Below are 15,139 nucleotides of genomic sequence, written 5' to 3'. Positions count from 1 at the left end.
TTTTTCTAACCGATCAACCTTCTATTGGTTTCGAAATAGCCGCGACTGGCCGTCGGTTCTCCCGCTCGGTCAGATGTTCGTTCCTCAGGTAACGCATTCCTTCCTCGCAAAAGTGCCCAACTATTCGTCTTTGCTGGCACACGTCGGCGCGCTCGCAGACATCCAACCGTCTTCTCACGGCTTCCGCGCCGAATTGGACGCTTGGCATATTTGACCTCATAATATGACGAGGGAAATCCGACCTGCTAGTTAGTCGTCGAGTGCAGCTGCCTGTTGCGCGTTGATGATTGTGCGCGGAACAACAAGTGCTGGGATTCCTTTCTTGATGCTCTGCCAGTTTGTTTGTTTTTTGCTCGTTCTGTAACGCCTGCGATAATCTTCCAGTTAAATCTAAGAATTGGCATTAAGTTGTGTTCTCAGATTTCACATGAATGCTGACAGACTCTGTTGATATTGAGGGAAAAATGTTTTCTAGTATGCGTCATCATCGCGCTTTCCAAACTTCCAAACCAATACGATAAATGTGGGGCTCGTCTTGGCACACCTGAGCTCTCCCTTTATCGCTTTCCAAACACTTTTCACTTCAGATTGAGATAGGTAACACGCTGGAAGTTGTTTTTTTTTTTCCGTGGGATTGTTTGATATTGATGGCTTAGAAATTGCTTTTTTTACTTACTGTATTTATGACTTAAGGTCAGACTCGTTTGCGCTGCGGCGTGAGAATGGCTCGCCTCGCCGCCCACAAGTGAGCATGCTCAATTAGCGCCGTAATTACTTGACCGTTTGGTATTTGTGGTGTACAAGCGTTGTTCATATAAATTCACGTTATTGACAAACTACACTCTTCTGACTTATATGCACAAATTATGGGTTACGTCTCCACCACATAGTAACAGAAGTCTGTTGCAAAGCGAGGACCTCGCGGAGCGGCAGAATCTTAATGTTTGTCGCTCAACCGCCGGCAAATGGCAGCAGTTGAGCTGCACTGTGTTTGTTTGCGGAGTGCTGTGCCGAATGTTCCATAACGATCCATAACGTAAATATGATTACACCGCTAGTGAAAACATTGTTGATTCTTTCTTTTCTTTTTTCTTTTTTTAAGGTTAGGAACGGCACATAAAGAACTAGTTTGCACATGCGTAAGGATACACGTCACGTGACGTGGAGTAGGGAGACACGCTCAGTTACCAACTTAATATTTTTCATTGATTTTAAATTGATGTAGGTTTTTTATATATTGTATTACTGTAAATTTGAGTTTAGACGTACATTAAAGTTCAGGGTACAGGAACTCCGTCTTTTTTTTAAATTATTTTTATTTTATTATTTTTACTGATTAGAATTTGTTGTTACATCTGTTTTCATTCGCTTCACTCCAAAAGCAATCTATAAATTGATTTATTTGATAACTTAAAAAAAAAAAAAAAAAAAAAAAACTAAATCTCGAGCGTGACGTGTCAACGTTCGTTCAACCTTGATTCGCCCTTTGTGGATGTTGTGCGGCGGCGCACGCGTGTTGAATGTATTTGGCCGGCGACGTTTAGGGCGGTGGCCGCGGTTGAATGAGTGATGGGCAGCCTTTGAAAAGGTCTGGTAGGCGGCGCGTGTGCTCTATTTACACCAGGCCCGCTCCGCCCTGCACGCCGCGCATAGAAAACTGATGGTGGGCCGCTGGAGGAGGCGAGACAAGTGCAAACGGGGATGTAAGCAAGATCGTCCGCGGCTCCACTCCCTCCCCCGGCTCGACTGTAGCATCCTCCTCCTCCTCCTCCTCTTTTCGGCGTATTAAAACGGGGCTCGCTCCAAGTGGTTTTGTTTTGTTTTGGGGTTTTTTTCTTCTTCCTACTTCCCCCTCCTTTTGGCAGCTCCATGGCTGCGACACTGGCGATGAGCGGAGGCGGCGGCGGGCACGAGGAGCCCTTCTACCCGGTGCACAAGGCGTCCTTGCCCGCAGGATTCCACCTGGAGGACTTCGGCTTGGAGTGCAAGATGGGCGACTCGAACAGAGGCGGAAACGGCGTCTACACGCAGGTAAAAAAAAAAAAAAAACAAGGAAGGGGAGAAAAAAAAAAACTAGCGCTCGTGCACGGATTGTAATCGATTGTGTTTGGGATTCAATGGGCGTGGCGGCTGTTTTTCCTAACTGGCCTGCCACACCATTTCAATCTCGCACGCTTATTTTTATTTTTTTTAACTGCATCGTGAACCATTTGCGGTAAACACGCCAGGCATCCTCGCGCATATTTTATTTTTTATTTTTTTTTCGTGTTGTGCATGTGCAGCCAGCCAGTTGGCGAACAGTTGTCGGTTCGCAACAACTGACCCTGGTCTGAAAGGTCCCGCTAACTCTCACGACCCCGCAGGAGAGTGAATTCAAGTGAGAGCAGCCGGCGAAGTAGCAGGAGCCCATCCCAGACTGCTACCGGGTCTTCCCCTCTCCTTTTTTTTTTTCCCCCTGCAAGCTAAATCCTTGTTAAATTTGCAAGCAAATGTGCAAAGTCATAGCGTGAAAGAGTGGCAGGCGTGCAGGTTTCTGAGTTCAGCCTTGCAGGCAGAGTGGGAATGTGGCAGCCGCCTATTGATGACTACTTGATAAATGTCTGAGTGGTGACCCGCCAATCAGATCTCGAATCTTTGACAACTTGTCAGAAGCTGAGCGAAATGTTTCCGTTTTGTTTTCTTCCTTCAGGCAAAGTGTGAGATGGACCGCTATCTCTCCCCGGAGCCGCTCGCAGACAAATCCCAAAGAGACGTGGATCACTTCTTCGGCGAGGCTCCGTACACCCTCAACATGAACCTCTTCCTCCCCGACGTGGTCTACCCGCGGTCGGGCTTGTCCCAGCCGCCGGCCAGGCCCCCGCACGGGGACCTGGTCCAGGTCAAGACGGAATCGGCGTCGCCCTGCTTCTCCCAGAGTTCTCTCCAGGTGACCCCCGCCGGCGGCAGCTGCGTCGTCATGGAAACCAACATGGCGGGCTTGCCCGACTTCACCAGCGCGTTCAATCAGCCCGGCGGCGGCGGCGGCGGCGAGACGCTGCCGGAGGCGTTCATCAAACAGGAGATGACGTCGCCGTTCGAGCTGCAGCTCCACCAGCACGACGCCGGCGCTTCGCTCTTCCAGCTCCTCATCTCCGGCTTGGAGCATCACCACGGCGACGGCGTGGAGGCTCACCATCACCCCAACGCTCAGCTCCCGCACGCCGCCGCCTTCCGTAGCGCCCAACAACAAGATCAGACTGCCAAGTCTTCCTTCTGCGGCGGGCCCTCGTACTCGCGCCCGCACGCCCACTTCTTCCAGCAGCATCATCAGCAGCAGCAGCAGCAGCAGCAGCAGCAGCAGCAGCAGGCGCCCTACCTGCCGCCGTCGCCGCCCAGCTCCGAGCCGGGCAGCCCCGACAGGCAGAAGGAGCTCCTGCACACCATGTCGCCGCCGCCCTCGTACGCGGCCTCCATCGCCTCCAAGATGGCGGGCGGCGGCCCCGGACTGGCGTCGGGCGCCGCTGCCGCCCCGGGACAGGCCGCCTCCACGCAGGCCCTGACGGCCGCCCGCTACAACCGCAGGAACAACCCGGACTTGGAGAAGCGGCGGATCCACCACTGTGATTATCCAGGTTGGAACAAAATCAACTTTTATTATTCTTGCTTGTGTAGCAAAAAGCTGGTTGGGTATTTATTTATTTATTTTTTCGTCAGCACTAGTAGGACAATTACATGTCACTAGTGTCAAAATTGCGACCCGGTTGGCAACCGTGTGCGTTTAATGCTACTCGTGATGACAGAAAATTCAATTGTCAATTCAATCTGGCACTTGAGTAGAAGTTAGTTGGAGTGTGCCGATATATCGGTACCGCGATAAATCGTGATACTTTGTCTCCCAATAGATTATCGATACGCCTACGCAAGTGTCGCGATATTTGTTGTTGATATACAGCCGCTGTCATGGCTCCGTTACTTTTTAGCAATTGCTTGGCAGGCCACTAGGGGGAGCTCCTCATAATAGTGGCGGGGAAATGTACCTAAGTCTTCAGGCGAAGAAGACTCAAGATATATATCTTCAATTTTTACATTTTAAAAACGTACTTTTTGAAGCACACAATTTCTGAGGGATATTAATTTGGATTTAATAATTAAGTCATTTTAGTTATTTACTTTTGAAATGTTACTCAAAAAATTGTGAGTTTATAAAATGAAAATTGAAAGTGACTGAAAAAACATCTGTTTATGTCTAAAGTAGTTCTATCGTGGATTTATTGCCTGACCAATATATCGATAATCGCGGTATCATCATATCGTGAGATAATCGCATATTGCGGTACTCAGGTAAAAGATTATCGTGAGTGATTATCGAGTGGTGAGGGCGAATTATCTCATGGATAATGTTATTTGTTTGTTCGGTGTTCAGAGAAATGTCCATTTTTATTCCCTTGTGATAAAAGTCAGTAGAGGTCCGATTTATCCTGAGCGATTATCGAGTGGTGTGGGATTATTTATCTGCTGAAGTTACGTTACAATTTTAGGGTTCATGCAAACTGAGTGACAATCTTGCAGTTTTTGACCATTTTCTTCCTCTTTTTGATCAAAGTTAGGAAAGGTCATATTATCTGATGTCTCTCGAAGATTATCATGTGGTGTAGGTTCAGTAGCTACTAAATACAGTTTAAGCGTAAGGTTGACACATACGGGCAATTTTACAAAGTTGAGCATTTTCTCCCTCTTCTGATCTGATTATGTGATGCCTCTCAAAGATTATCCTGAGCGATTGTCATATGGTGTGGGATCACTATCTACTGTGTTATACTCTAATGGTGGGTACACACCTTGACTAATTAAATGTTTGTTTTTTTCCTGCATTTTCTCTCTCTCCAGATAAAAAAAAAAAAGAAAGAAAATAGCGATTATGAGATAACTTTGGAAGATTATCCTGAGGGATTTTCATGTGGTGTGGCATCGGTATCTACTGTTTTATGTTATACTGTGTAGTTTAAAACTGACAAGTTTACAAATTTGAACCTTTTCTCTCAACAAAGGCAAAAATTTCCAGATGTCTCTCAAAGATCATCCTGAGTGATTATCCTGTGGTGTGAAGTGTGTTTGGGTTCATTTTCTTCCAGAATCTTCTCACACCAAACGGTTGCGAACAACTTATCTTGTGGTGCGTTGAGTGATTTTTTTTTTTTTTTCCCCCATCCCTTATTTGCTTGGAAAAAGGTCAAAACTCTTCATTGTAAATGGTTAACTTGTCCAATAGTTATGATAAAAAAAAATCCCGTTTTGTTTCCAGACACAATTGATCATGTTGCAGCTCTTCCTTCCGTTTTCCTGCGACTCATGTTTGATTGTCAAGGCGAAGGCGCGCACAATTTGGTGCCGATCCAAATCCCGATTGTGTTTGTGCCGTTTCGTGTCTGAGCAGCATGAGTAGACTGATGCGTGATTACGACTCGTTACTCGAGTTTCTTTTTTTTTGTTGTTGTTGTTTCTCTCCCAAAACTCGATTTTCTTTTCTTTGTGTCCTATCGGACGATTTATGAGCGGTGCGCTCTCCGCAGTCGGTTCTCACAGATGCTTGCGGCTTTCCAGCCACGACTGGTATGATGATCGGAATGAACCTGTGGGCGGTATTCGTGTTAATTAAGCGGGCCTGTTTTTGTCCTCGCGAAAGGCTGCCGGCCTCCAAAACGGTTCAACTCGGCTGCCTTCATTTATTGACTGCAATCTGTTTTGTTTTTGTTTTGTATTCTTCTTCCCCCCAAATGGTCTTGACGCTCTCACGGGAGCTCCTCGATGCTTGCGTGGGCGTGTCAAAAAAAGGGAGGCTTCAAAAGCGGTTGAGAGAATAAACGCGGAGGGACGTTGGTTGAAAGTGAGCCATCCGACGCGAATGTTAATTGCCTCGATTGTGACGCCGTCGGGAGCAGGTGCGGTGCGACCCGTTTGCGTTCGTTTCGCTTGCGTTATTGCTTGATTTTTAATTTTGGAACGACTTTTCAGGACGTTGGCCTGCTGGCAGACATCATCAGTTTCACAAAATTGGCCGGAAATGTTTTTGTTTTGAAATTTTCTGTCGAAGCCAGGATGGAAAGACGTACGAGTCGTAAAATGACAACCATGCACAAATTCTGCCCTGTCATATGAATGGCAAGGTAGATTTTTATTAATTTTTAAAAAATATGTAGCAGATTTCATATTCAAGGTACTTCAATGCGCTTCACGGTTACAAAACAACATTTGAAGGCAAAATAATTTAACTAAAAGTAGTTTTTTTACAGTATCCATCGCAAGAATATGATTTTGGAAGAATTGATGATAGAAAATGTTATATAAAAAAATATGGTAAGAAGAAAAAGCCTAGTTTTTAATCTGGATTTAAAGGGATCATAGAGCCATTTTCAGGGGTCAAAAGTTAATATTTTGTCGATAATTAACGTGTTCCCAGAACACCCAGAAAACAGGTGAGCCATGATTGGCCGTTACTTCCTCAGCACCGATGATGTCATCATCATCAGTCAACAGCAAGTAGAAAAATACTGTTTAAAGGTATTAATTGAACATGAAAAAAAATGAAATTATCAAATTCATTCTGGACTGAAAATTGTTCAATGAGTCAAGTGTGACTTTCAAAACATTTACACTTGGCCTCACTTCACTTCTCTTGGCGGCTTGTTCCCTTTGCATGCAGCATAACCGCTAAATGCTGCTGCACCGTGTTTGCTTTGTACTCTGGGCTCCACTAAGTGACCCGACCGAGTCTGCTGATCTCGGAACCTTATTGGGTTTATTATATTCCATCAGCAATTTCTTTCATATCTTTCCCACGTTTCCTATTCCACGCCATTGATTTGCGTTGCCTTCTCTCCCGACAGGCTGCAAGAAGGTCTACACCAAGTCGTCCCATCTGAAAGCCCACCTCAGGACCCACACGGGTAAGACCGACCCCCCCCCCAAATGTGCATCGTCTGCCCGATATGGCGTTCCATCCAAAACAGGTGGAAGTGACACACTTGTGCCATGTGACCCGGGTTCCATGACACGCCGAGTATGTGCGACGACGTCGGCTCGCTTCACATGAAATGCGCGTCAACATCGACTTCAAAATCGCCGTTATTTTTATGACAATTTTTTTAAAAACTAATTAATCACACAATTTTCTGTATTTAATCGGGATTAACTCATTCACTGCCAGTCATTATAGAAAATGTTTACATTTCCAATACTCACGTGATATTACATTCAATAATTATATATAAACCGAATCTACCAAATAACAGAATAGACTCCCTACTTTTTGTCCCGTCCCGTTCTTTTATAATTGACAGCAGAAAAATGTAGGTTTGCCAAAATACAGCCATTTCTCCCATGGACTCTGAAACTGTGTTTATTTCCTATAAAATGGGGCAATGATGTCATCTACCGGTGGTTGGGCATCAGTAAAGTTGTTTCCAAGTTTGATATTTACAGTGGAGCATGCTCAGATTCGCCCCCATTTAGCACCGCTCTAAAAAATACAATTGACAAGTATACTTGTCAAAGGCAGTGAATGAGTTAATCACATTTTCTTTCTTTTTTTTTTTTTTTCTTTTAAGATTTTAACTCATTTACTGGCAGCCGTTTTCACTAGGGGTGTGAATTGCCTCGTACCTGACGATTCGATTCGTATCACGATTCACAGGTCACGATTCGATTCGATACCGATTAATCCCGATACGAATTTATAAGTCGATTGTTGCGATTTTTTTCCATTCAAATTTAGAAAATACTAATCAGTAAGCTTGTAGAGTGTAAGATTTATATGAAAATGTATTATTTATTTATCTGAAATTTCAGTCTTATAGAGGTTGTAATCTGTTTCATGTTTGAACAGCATTAAAATAAAATATTAAGGCTTAATGTTCCGTTCATATAACATTCTTCCATGCTCAAGGTGTGAATCCTAACCCGAAGTCAAACGTTTTAATATTTTTCCATTAAAAATTGAAGTTTAAAAATCGATTCACACACAAAAAAAAAAAAAAGGCAATGATGATAAGACGTTGAATCGGTAAGACTACCGAATGAACAATTCTGAGCTCTTAAAAAAAAAAAAAAAAAAAAAAAGATTTTTTTTTTTTATTGAATCGATTCGAGAATCTCGCGATGTAGTATCGCGATATATCGCCGAATCGATTATTTTTTTTTTAACACCCCTAGTTTTCACTGCAACCCCCTTCGCTCCCGGCTGTTTTACTGGGTTTTGACTGATTTTGCAAGGCCCACAGAATATTCTGTTTTATTGCTATCAAAACATGGAACCTACCAAAAGAAAGTTTAGAGTCTCTTCTTTCATCAGGAAAAAAAAGTATCTGTTTCCGTTTTTGCAGCAATTAGCATTAGAATCTAACTAAATTTCATCATTATTCACATTCCTGGTGAAAACACTGGCAAAAAGAGCTTGTTGCAACATGGCCCTGGCTGAGCTCTTATACTTTGATCCCACCTGCTGGCGTTTTTTTGTTGTTGTCTTTTTTTATTTATTTATTTCTTTTTTGTAATAACTACAATTGCTTTAAGTAACCTCTTCATGCCAGAACCCTTTTGTATGTTCCAGCATTAAAAAAAAAACACACAAAAAAAACGGATAAATATGTTTTTGGGAGTGATTTAACATGAGTTAACAGACATTTACTCAAGTCAAATCTTGGAATTAATCAAATCATCAAATAGAAAGCATATGCTGGCATCAGGCCAAAATCTCATCAGTCACAATTTGGCAAATTTCATATTTAAAAAAAAAAAAAAAATCTCTACTATTGGTCAGGCCAAGCAAAAATAACAAACTCTAATACATACAAAGAAATAATGGGGGGAAAAAAAGTTGAATTGCCTTTATTTATTCATAAACATAATGAAGCAATATTTCAATTGTTGCTTGCTCTCCGTTGCCGATCCCAATCGGAATTCATTTGGCCTTGGAGGAGGTCTCGCCTCGCGCTCGACGGCGGCCGGTTGCTTTCGCTTTCCTCTCTCGTCGGCCTCGTCCGGATTGTTAGTTTGGACGAGCACAAGCAACAAACAAGGCCTTGCATGGGGAGGTGTTTTTTTTTTTTTGGGGGGGGGGGGCTGCCCCACCTCGAAGCAGCTAACTAAACAAAGCTTCTGTTGACATCTTCGCATTCCTCGTCCGCGCGCGCGCGCACGCACCTTCGGCCGGTCTGGATGGAGTCGATTAATTGCGTGGACGCACACACAAACTATTCTTTGTAGCTTTCATTCAATCTCGCCTGCCATTTTTTTTGTTGCCCCTCCCCCTCGCTCCCCATCGCTCCCTCGTCGCCTTTTTCTTTTTTGTTACTCGATGCGGCGCTTCTTCTTCTTCAGACGCTTGACTGCACACGCACACACATCCACCTGTCACTAATCTGTATGAGATGATTCCTAATGCGTTTGGGTCCCCGTGGGAGCCCCCCCCACCCCCCACCACGCCCCCCCACCCCTCTAATCTCCATCAACATCCATTACCCTGATTGTTTGTGTGTGCGCTTTTTGTGAGTGTCTTGCGAGATATGAACTCCCCCCCAGCCCGGTTCATTGTTTTCGCTACGTCGCTCTCTGCTACGTTTAAAACAAACAACAACAAAAAAAATGTAAATCTAAAACATATAGATCATTTTGAGTCAAATCACAATGAAAACGGCCAAATTGTGTGCCCTGGACAAGTGAAGGAACACAATTTGGCAACAGGAACTGACGTGGAAATGGATGAGTCACACTATAAAAGTGGGAGGAGCTTGTGATTTCTCCCAGCCAATCAGTGAGCCGGGTTTACATGGTGACTTTTTATTCATTCTGAAATGATTCCGAATGAAGATCCCTGGTCACACTTTTTTAAATGGGACACGATCGATTCCGATTTGACGTTTAAATCAGATCAGACGCGTGACGCACGGATATTGATCAAGATGGTTTTAATTCGTCATTTTGCACAGTAATTTTGATAGCGTTCACACTTTTTTTGAAGCAACATCTTGATTGAAAACAAAAAAAACAAAAACAAAAAAAAAATCCTAATGAAATTCCTCACAATTTGCTTTGAGACGATAAATGATAATTCTTTTTTTTTTTTTTTTTTTTGGGGTGACATCAGGTGACAAAAGCTTCTTGCGTAAGAAGATGGCCGCCAGCGCAGGCCACAAGGATGGGCGGGGGCGTGTTGGGCGTACCGCAGCCAACCCGTCTTTCCGGTTCCTGCTTTAATCCGTGACTCACCACCACTCGCTGTTTGCTAGTTTGTCATCGTTTACGTCGCCTTTACCTTCACAGATTTTTTACAATTTTTTATATATATATATTTTTTTTTTTGATAGTACAAAATTTGATGCTAGCTTGCTAGCTTTTTTGGAACACTACTTTGTGGGCGAGGGGCGTTCGTTATGAAATGAGAAAACATTAGCTTGGAAATTACTGGGGAACCGGTTTTTATCATATTGGAATAAAATTATACCTTTTTCACAAACCTCAAATATGATAAATTTTGTACTTGTATATATTACTCCCCCTCGATTTTTGGATGAATTTTTTATTTATTTTTTTTAATATATATTTTAAATGCACTTTTAAAAAAATAATAATAATAAAAGTAAAAAAAATAAAAAAATAATAATAATCATAATAATAATAATTGTATTATTATTATTATTATTATTATTAATAATAATAACTTGCGCCTTTTTTTCTTCTTTTTTCATTTAACTCATAAAATAAATAATAAAAGTTAAAAATAATAATAATAATAATAATAATTGTAATAATTGTATTATTATTATTATTATTATTAATAATAATAATAATAATTCCTTGCGCCTTTTTTTTCTTCTTTTTTCATTTAACTCATAAAATAAGTAATAAAAGTAAAAAAAAATTATAATAATAGTAATCATAATAATAATAATTGTAATAATTGTATTATTATTATTATTATTATTATTATTAATAATAATAATAATAATAATAATAATAACTTGCGCCTTTTTTTTCTTCTTTTTTCATTTAACTCATATCTGACGTTTGCACGAAAGCAAAAAATAATAATGCAATATAATAACATTGAGCAAGTGACAGTTGATCATAGCAAGGCTTGTTACCGCCACTTTGATTGTTTGATTGATTGATTGTTTGTTTTTTCTTGAACATATAAACAATCACAAGTATAAAAGTTGTTGTTAAAAGAAAAAGAAATTGCCAATCGTATCATCATTTACATGTTGAAAAGGAGTAGGAATTAGTACAAAACTTTCTGACGCCTCCCCCTTTTGTCTCCCCCCCCCCGCAGGTGAGAAGCCTTACAGGTGCACGTGGGAGAGCTGCGACTGGCGCTTCGCCCGTTCGGACGAGCTGACTCGCCATTTCCGCAAGCACACGGGCGCCAAACCCTTCCAGTGCGCCGTGTGCTCGCGCTCCTTCTCCCGCTCGGACCACCTGGCCCTGCACATGAAGAGGCACCAGAACTAACACTTGACCACGCCCACAAAACGAGAAAAAAAACAAAAAAAAAAACGCTCGCTCATGCCATTTTTCAACATTTGTTGTTGTTTTTGTTTTGTTTCATTTTTCATCAGTGGAGCGGGAACAACTGGAAGCTTCGGATAAACTCAGTCCAGACCGGGGACAAAAAGGAAAAAAAAACAAAGTTTTGTCAGTCCTTTTGAAGACTGCAATGATAGCACTTAAAGGCGCAAAAAGTAGGCAGCACGTTTGTCCTCGCGGTTCTGAGGTTCGAATCTCGGTTCTGTTGGAGTTTGCACGTTCTCCAGGTACTCCCCACATTCCAAAAACATGCACGTTAGCTCCAAATTGCCCACAGGTGTGAATGTGAGCGCGACTGCTTGTTTTTGCAAAAATTTCAGGATGAGCCGAAAATGCACCAAAGTTCATATTTTGTCGAGAATGAATGTGGTAGCTGTTATTTTTCATGCACAATTAACCCATTCACTGCCATTGACGTGTATATCCGTCAATGGCAGTGAATGAGTTAAGTCAATCCCCGTTCCATTGACATGTATATACGTCAATGGCAGTAAATGAGTTAATACCTTTTTAAATTGTAATTTTTCTACTTGCTGTCCACTAAAGATGACATCACCTGTGCTGAGGAAGTAGGTAACAACCAATCATGGCTCAGTTTACTGACCAAACCCAGAAAGCAGATGAGCCATGATTGGCCGCCCGTTACCGACTTCCTCAGCACAGGTGATGTCATCATCAGTCGACGGCAAGTAGAAGAAAAAAAAAAAAATACTATTTCAAGGTATTAAATGTACATTGAAAAAGAATGAAGTTATCAGATTCATTCTGGACAAAATCTGAACTTTTCACTGCTGAAAATTGTTCAATTTGTCACTATATATTTACGAAGTACGAAAAATAAACAATCACTCATGATTAATCGCAATTTCTGGAGAAATTGCGTGGGAATGCTGAAAGCGGAATGCTAAGATTTGAATGCACGTGGAATGCTTATGAAGACAATTGAGAGATAAATGATGAAATGATGACCTGGTTACTGGACAATGCTCGTTACCAACTGTGCCAACGAGCAGTAATAAACACCTGGGAATGATGATAAGTTATGTGTATGGAGGACAGCGTGGAAAATGACACTTCGAAATATTTCACTGTCTGTCCCATTGAAAATGAATGGGGGGGAAAAGTTGAGATTTAAAGTTAAATTGTGCAAAAACTGTAAGTAATGTGGTTTTATGTGGGAAAGTTTTATGTCGGAGTTGTTATGCAGCAAAAAAAAAAAGTGTGGAGAATAAAAATCACAATAACGTAAACAGTAATGGGGGGGGGGGGGGGTGCTTTTCTAATTCACTTTCAAAAGTTTCGATATCAAATTGAGTTCAGCAGTAAACGTGCATTTTCGGTTCATGGCCGCCATGTTTTTTTTGTGTGTGTGTATGTATGTATACGCGCTCTACGATTGGCTGTCGACCAGTCCAGGGTGTGCCCCACCTTTCGCCCCAAGACTCTCATGAACAATCCAGGTGTGTAAAATGAATGAATGAATGAATGAATGTGTGAAACTAGTCAAGCCAAATCCGATTTTGTTACTTCCTAGAACTGGAAAATCCAGATTGTCTTTTTAGTTGTTTGTTTTTTTTTTAACCAAATCTTTTGGTTTGCACTAAAAAAAAAAAAATTTTTTTAAAATGGTAATACCGTCAAACGAGTGAGTAAAAACTCCACCGATGGACGATCGATGCGTCGGGAGATGGAAGGAAGTGAACGAGGGGGGCGGACATATGGAAGGATTTCTTTTTCATTTTTTTTCTTCTTTAATTGAGCAGGAGGGAGTTTGCTAAAGAGCAGCAATTATCCCATCAATTATTCATTTTGTCTTTTAGCGAAGCAAACAAACACGAGCAGCTTGAAAAACACTCTCATCTCAGCCTTTTTTTTTTTTTTTTTTTTTTTTTAAACCAAAGCCTGTCGTCATCTCCACGTTTCTTCAAAGTGCCTCGATATCGTCTGCTTGTGTTGAATCGATGGTAGCAGATCCGTGTTGCACTCAGACTTTCAAAACAAATCACGGTGCTGGTTTCTTTTTTTTCTTTTGTTTTTGTTTTTATTGTCACAAAAAAACAAAAAAAAACAAAAAAAAAACGTTTCCTCAGCCGACATGCAAATGAGTCCAAACTTGTCGTCGATGGCGTGTTTGTGTGTTTGCGTTGACCCACGTGCAGCAGGTAGCATCCACGGAATAGCACTGTAACCGTAAATATCACGTCGATCTGACTATTTATTTGTGTCCAAGTGGGCTTTGCTATCTCGTCGCCCGTCTTCTTTGCCCCCAGCAAAAAATGCCTTAATGTAAATATATATTGATGCACTGTAAATACATGTTTTTTTTAGCTTTGTGTTTGTTTGTTTTTCTAAACAAAAGGGCAAAAAAAAAAAAAAGGAAGTCGCCCTGCATTCAAAATTTTCATGTCAATATTTGTCATGCAATATTTTATTTTTTTGCCTTTTACTCTCTTGTTCGTTTAACGTTCCAAAGACAAAAGTTGTTTGTTTTTTTTCTTCAACTGAGTGAAACCTAATAAATAAATAAAAAAAATCAACTGACACTTTTAGATATGCCTTGCAATGTTTTTGTCATATTTTTCTTTCTCCTTCAAAGCACATTCTTGTGTGGCATGAATAACTGCTGACATCTTCGATGCAGCAGCAGCAGTAAAAGTCTCAATTAAGAGTCCAAGTGTCTCATTCATCATCCAGAAAGAAAGTTTGGAGTTTTGGGATGTCTTTCATTTTGGTAAATAAATCGCATTTTGGAACATGCCAACAAAAAGCTGTACTTCAATTATTTTATTACTATTATTTAATTTTATTTATTTATTTATTTTCATTTGATCCTCATTTATTCCAACTGGTTTTGGGGGTATAATTGTAATTGCATTTACTACCAAAAGGGCAATTCACATGATTAATCCGCCCATGCGTAAACATTTCTACAAATAAAGCCTCGTGGTGAGTATAGTTGAGTAAATAAAGTATAGGAACGAACTGGGGAAATCCATTAAGAGCTTTTTTTTTTTGGTGCATTTGCAAAACGACAACACTTGCGAGGAGCTGCTGTATGCCACCGCCCACACCCAGACGCTCGCACAAAGACCAATTAACTGCCCCAAATGGTTTCCCACTCGAAAGCAGAGAAGTTCAACTTTTTGTCAAAAAAAAAACAAACAATTTTGATGTTTAGATTTTGTTCTTTGTGACACCTCAAATTATATAAAAAAAAAAAGATTGGGAATGGCCAAATGGCGATAAACGGTGATTATACAAAAAGAAACCATTTCTCATTGAAAAAAAAAACATCAGTTTATGTCTTGAATAGTTCTACTGTAGAGTATCGTGGATTTATTACCTTACCAATATATCGATAATTGCGGCATTGTCACATGGTGAGCGTCGGTCGTAAATGGTCCCAAAAAAATATTCTACGTGCCGATTTTCAACAACGTTTGAGGAGTCGAGAAAAGGAGGATCAATGGTGTCTCCTCGGGACCGTCCGCTTAACCTGCAGCAAGCACCCTGGCCGCTCTGCAAACAATAAGCCTTTTATATCACAGCATGAGACAATGGACAAGAAAATAAAAGTCCT

At 41.2% G+C, this 15,139-nt stretch overlaps 1 protein-coding gene across 1 annotated transcript; it reads left to right on the top strand.

Moving 5' to 3' along the window:
* Nucleotides 1–10: 10 nt before the first annotated feature.
* klf5a (Kruppel like factor 5a) lies at nucleotides 11–14,108 on the top strand. The gene is made up of 4 exons (XM_077494385.1): nucleotides 11–2,031; nucleotides 2,690–3,611; nucleotides 6,864–6,923; nucleotides 11,306–14,108. The coding sequence occupies exons 1-4, from the start codon at nucleotides 1,870–1,872 to the stop codon at nucleotides 11,482–11,484; spliced, it is 1,323 nt and encodes a 440-aa protein (XP_077350511.1). The 5' UTR covers nucleotides 11–1,869; the 3' UTR covers nucleotides 11,485–14,108.
* Nucleotides 14,109–15,139: the final 1,031 nt, after the last annotated feature.

This window comes from Festucalex cinctus, chromosome 14 (genome assembly GCF_051991245.1).
Source record: "Festucalex cinctus isolate MCC-2025b chromosome 14, RoL_Fcin_1.0, whole genome shotgun sequence".
NCBI lineage: Eukaryota > Metazoa > Chordata > Actinopteri > Syngnathiformes > Syngnathidae > Festucalex > Festucalex cinctus.
Note: the sequence above shows the minus strand (reverse complement) of the source record. Positions and strands in the feature narration are given on the sequence as shown.

What these genes read in the sequence shown, in the direction of transcription:
- klf5a (XM_077494385.1), top strand. Translation starts at nt 1,870, where the DNA reads ATGGCTGCGACACTGGCGATGAGCGGAGGCGGCGGCGGGCACGAGGAG. An exon ending in CCACCACTGTGATTATCCAG is followed by an intron (nt 3,612 to 6,863) that starts GTTGGAACAAAA and finishes CTCTCCCGACAG; the next exon opens with GCTGCAAGAAGGTCTACACC. An exon ending in CCACCTCAGGACCCACACGG is followed by an intron (nt 6,924 to 11,305) that starts GTAAGACCGACC and finishes CCCCCCCCGCAG; the next exon opens with GTGAGAAGCCTTACAGGTGC.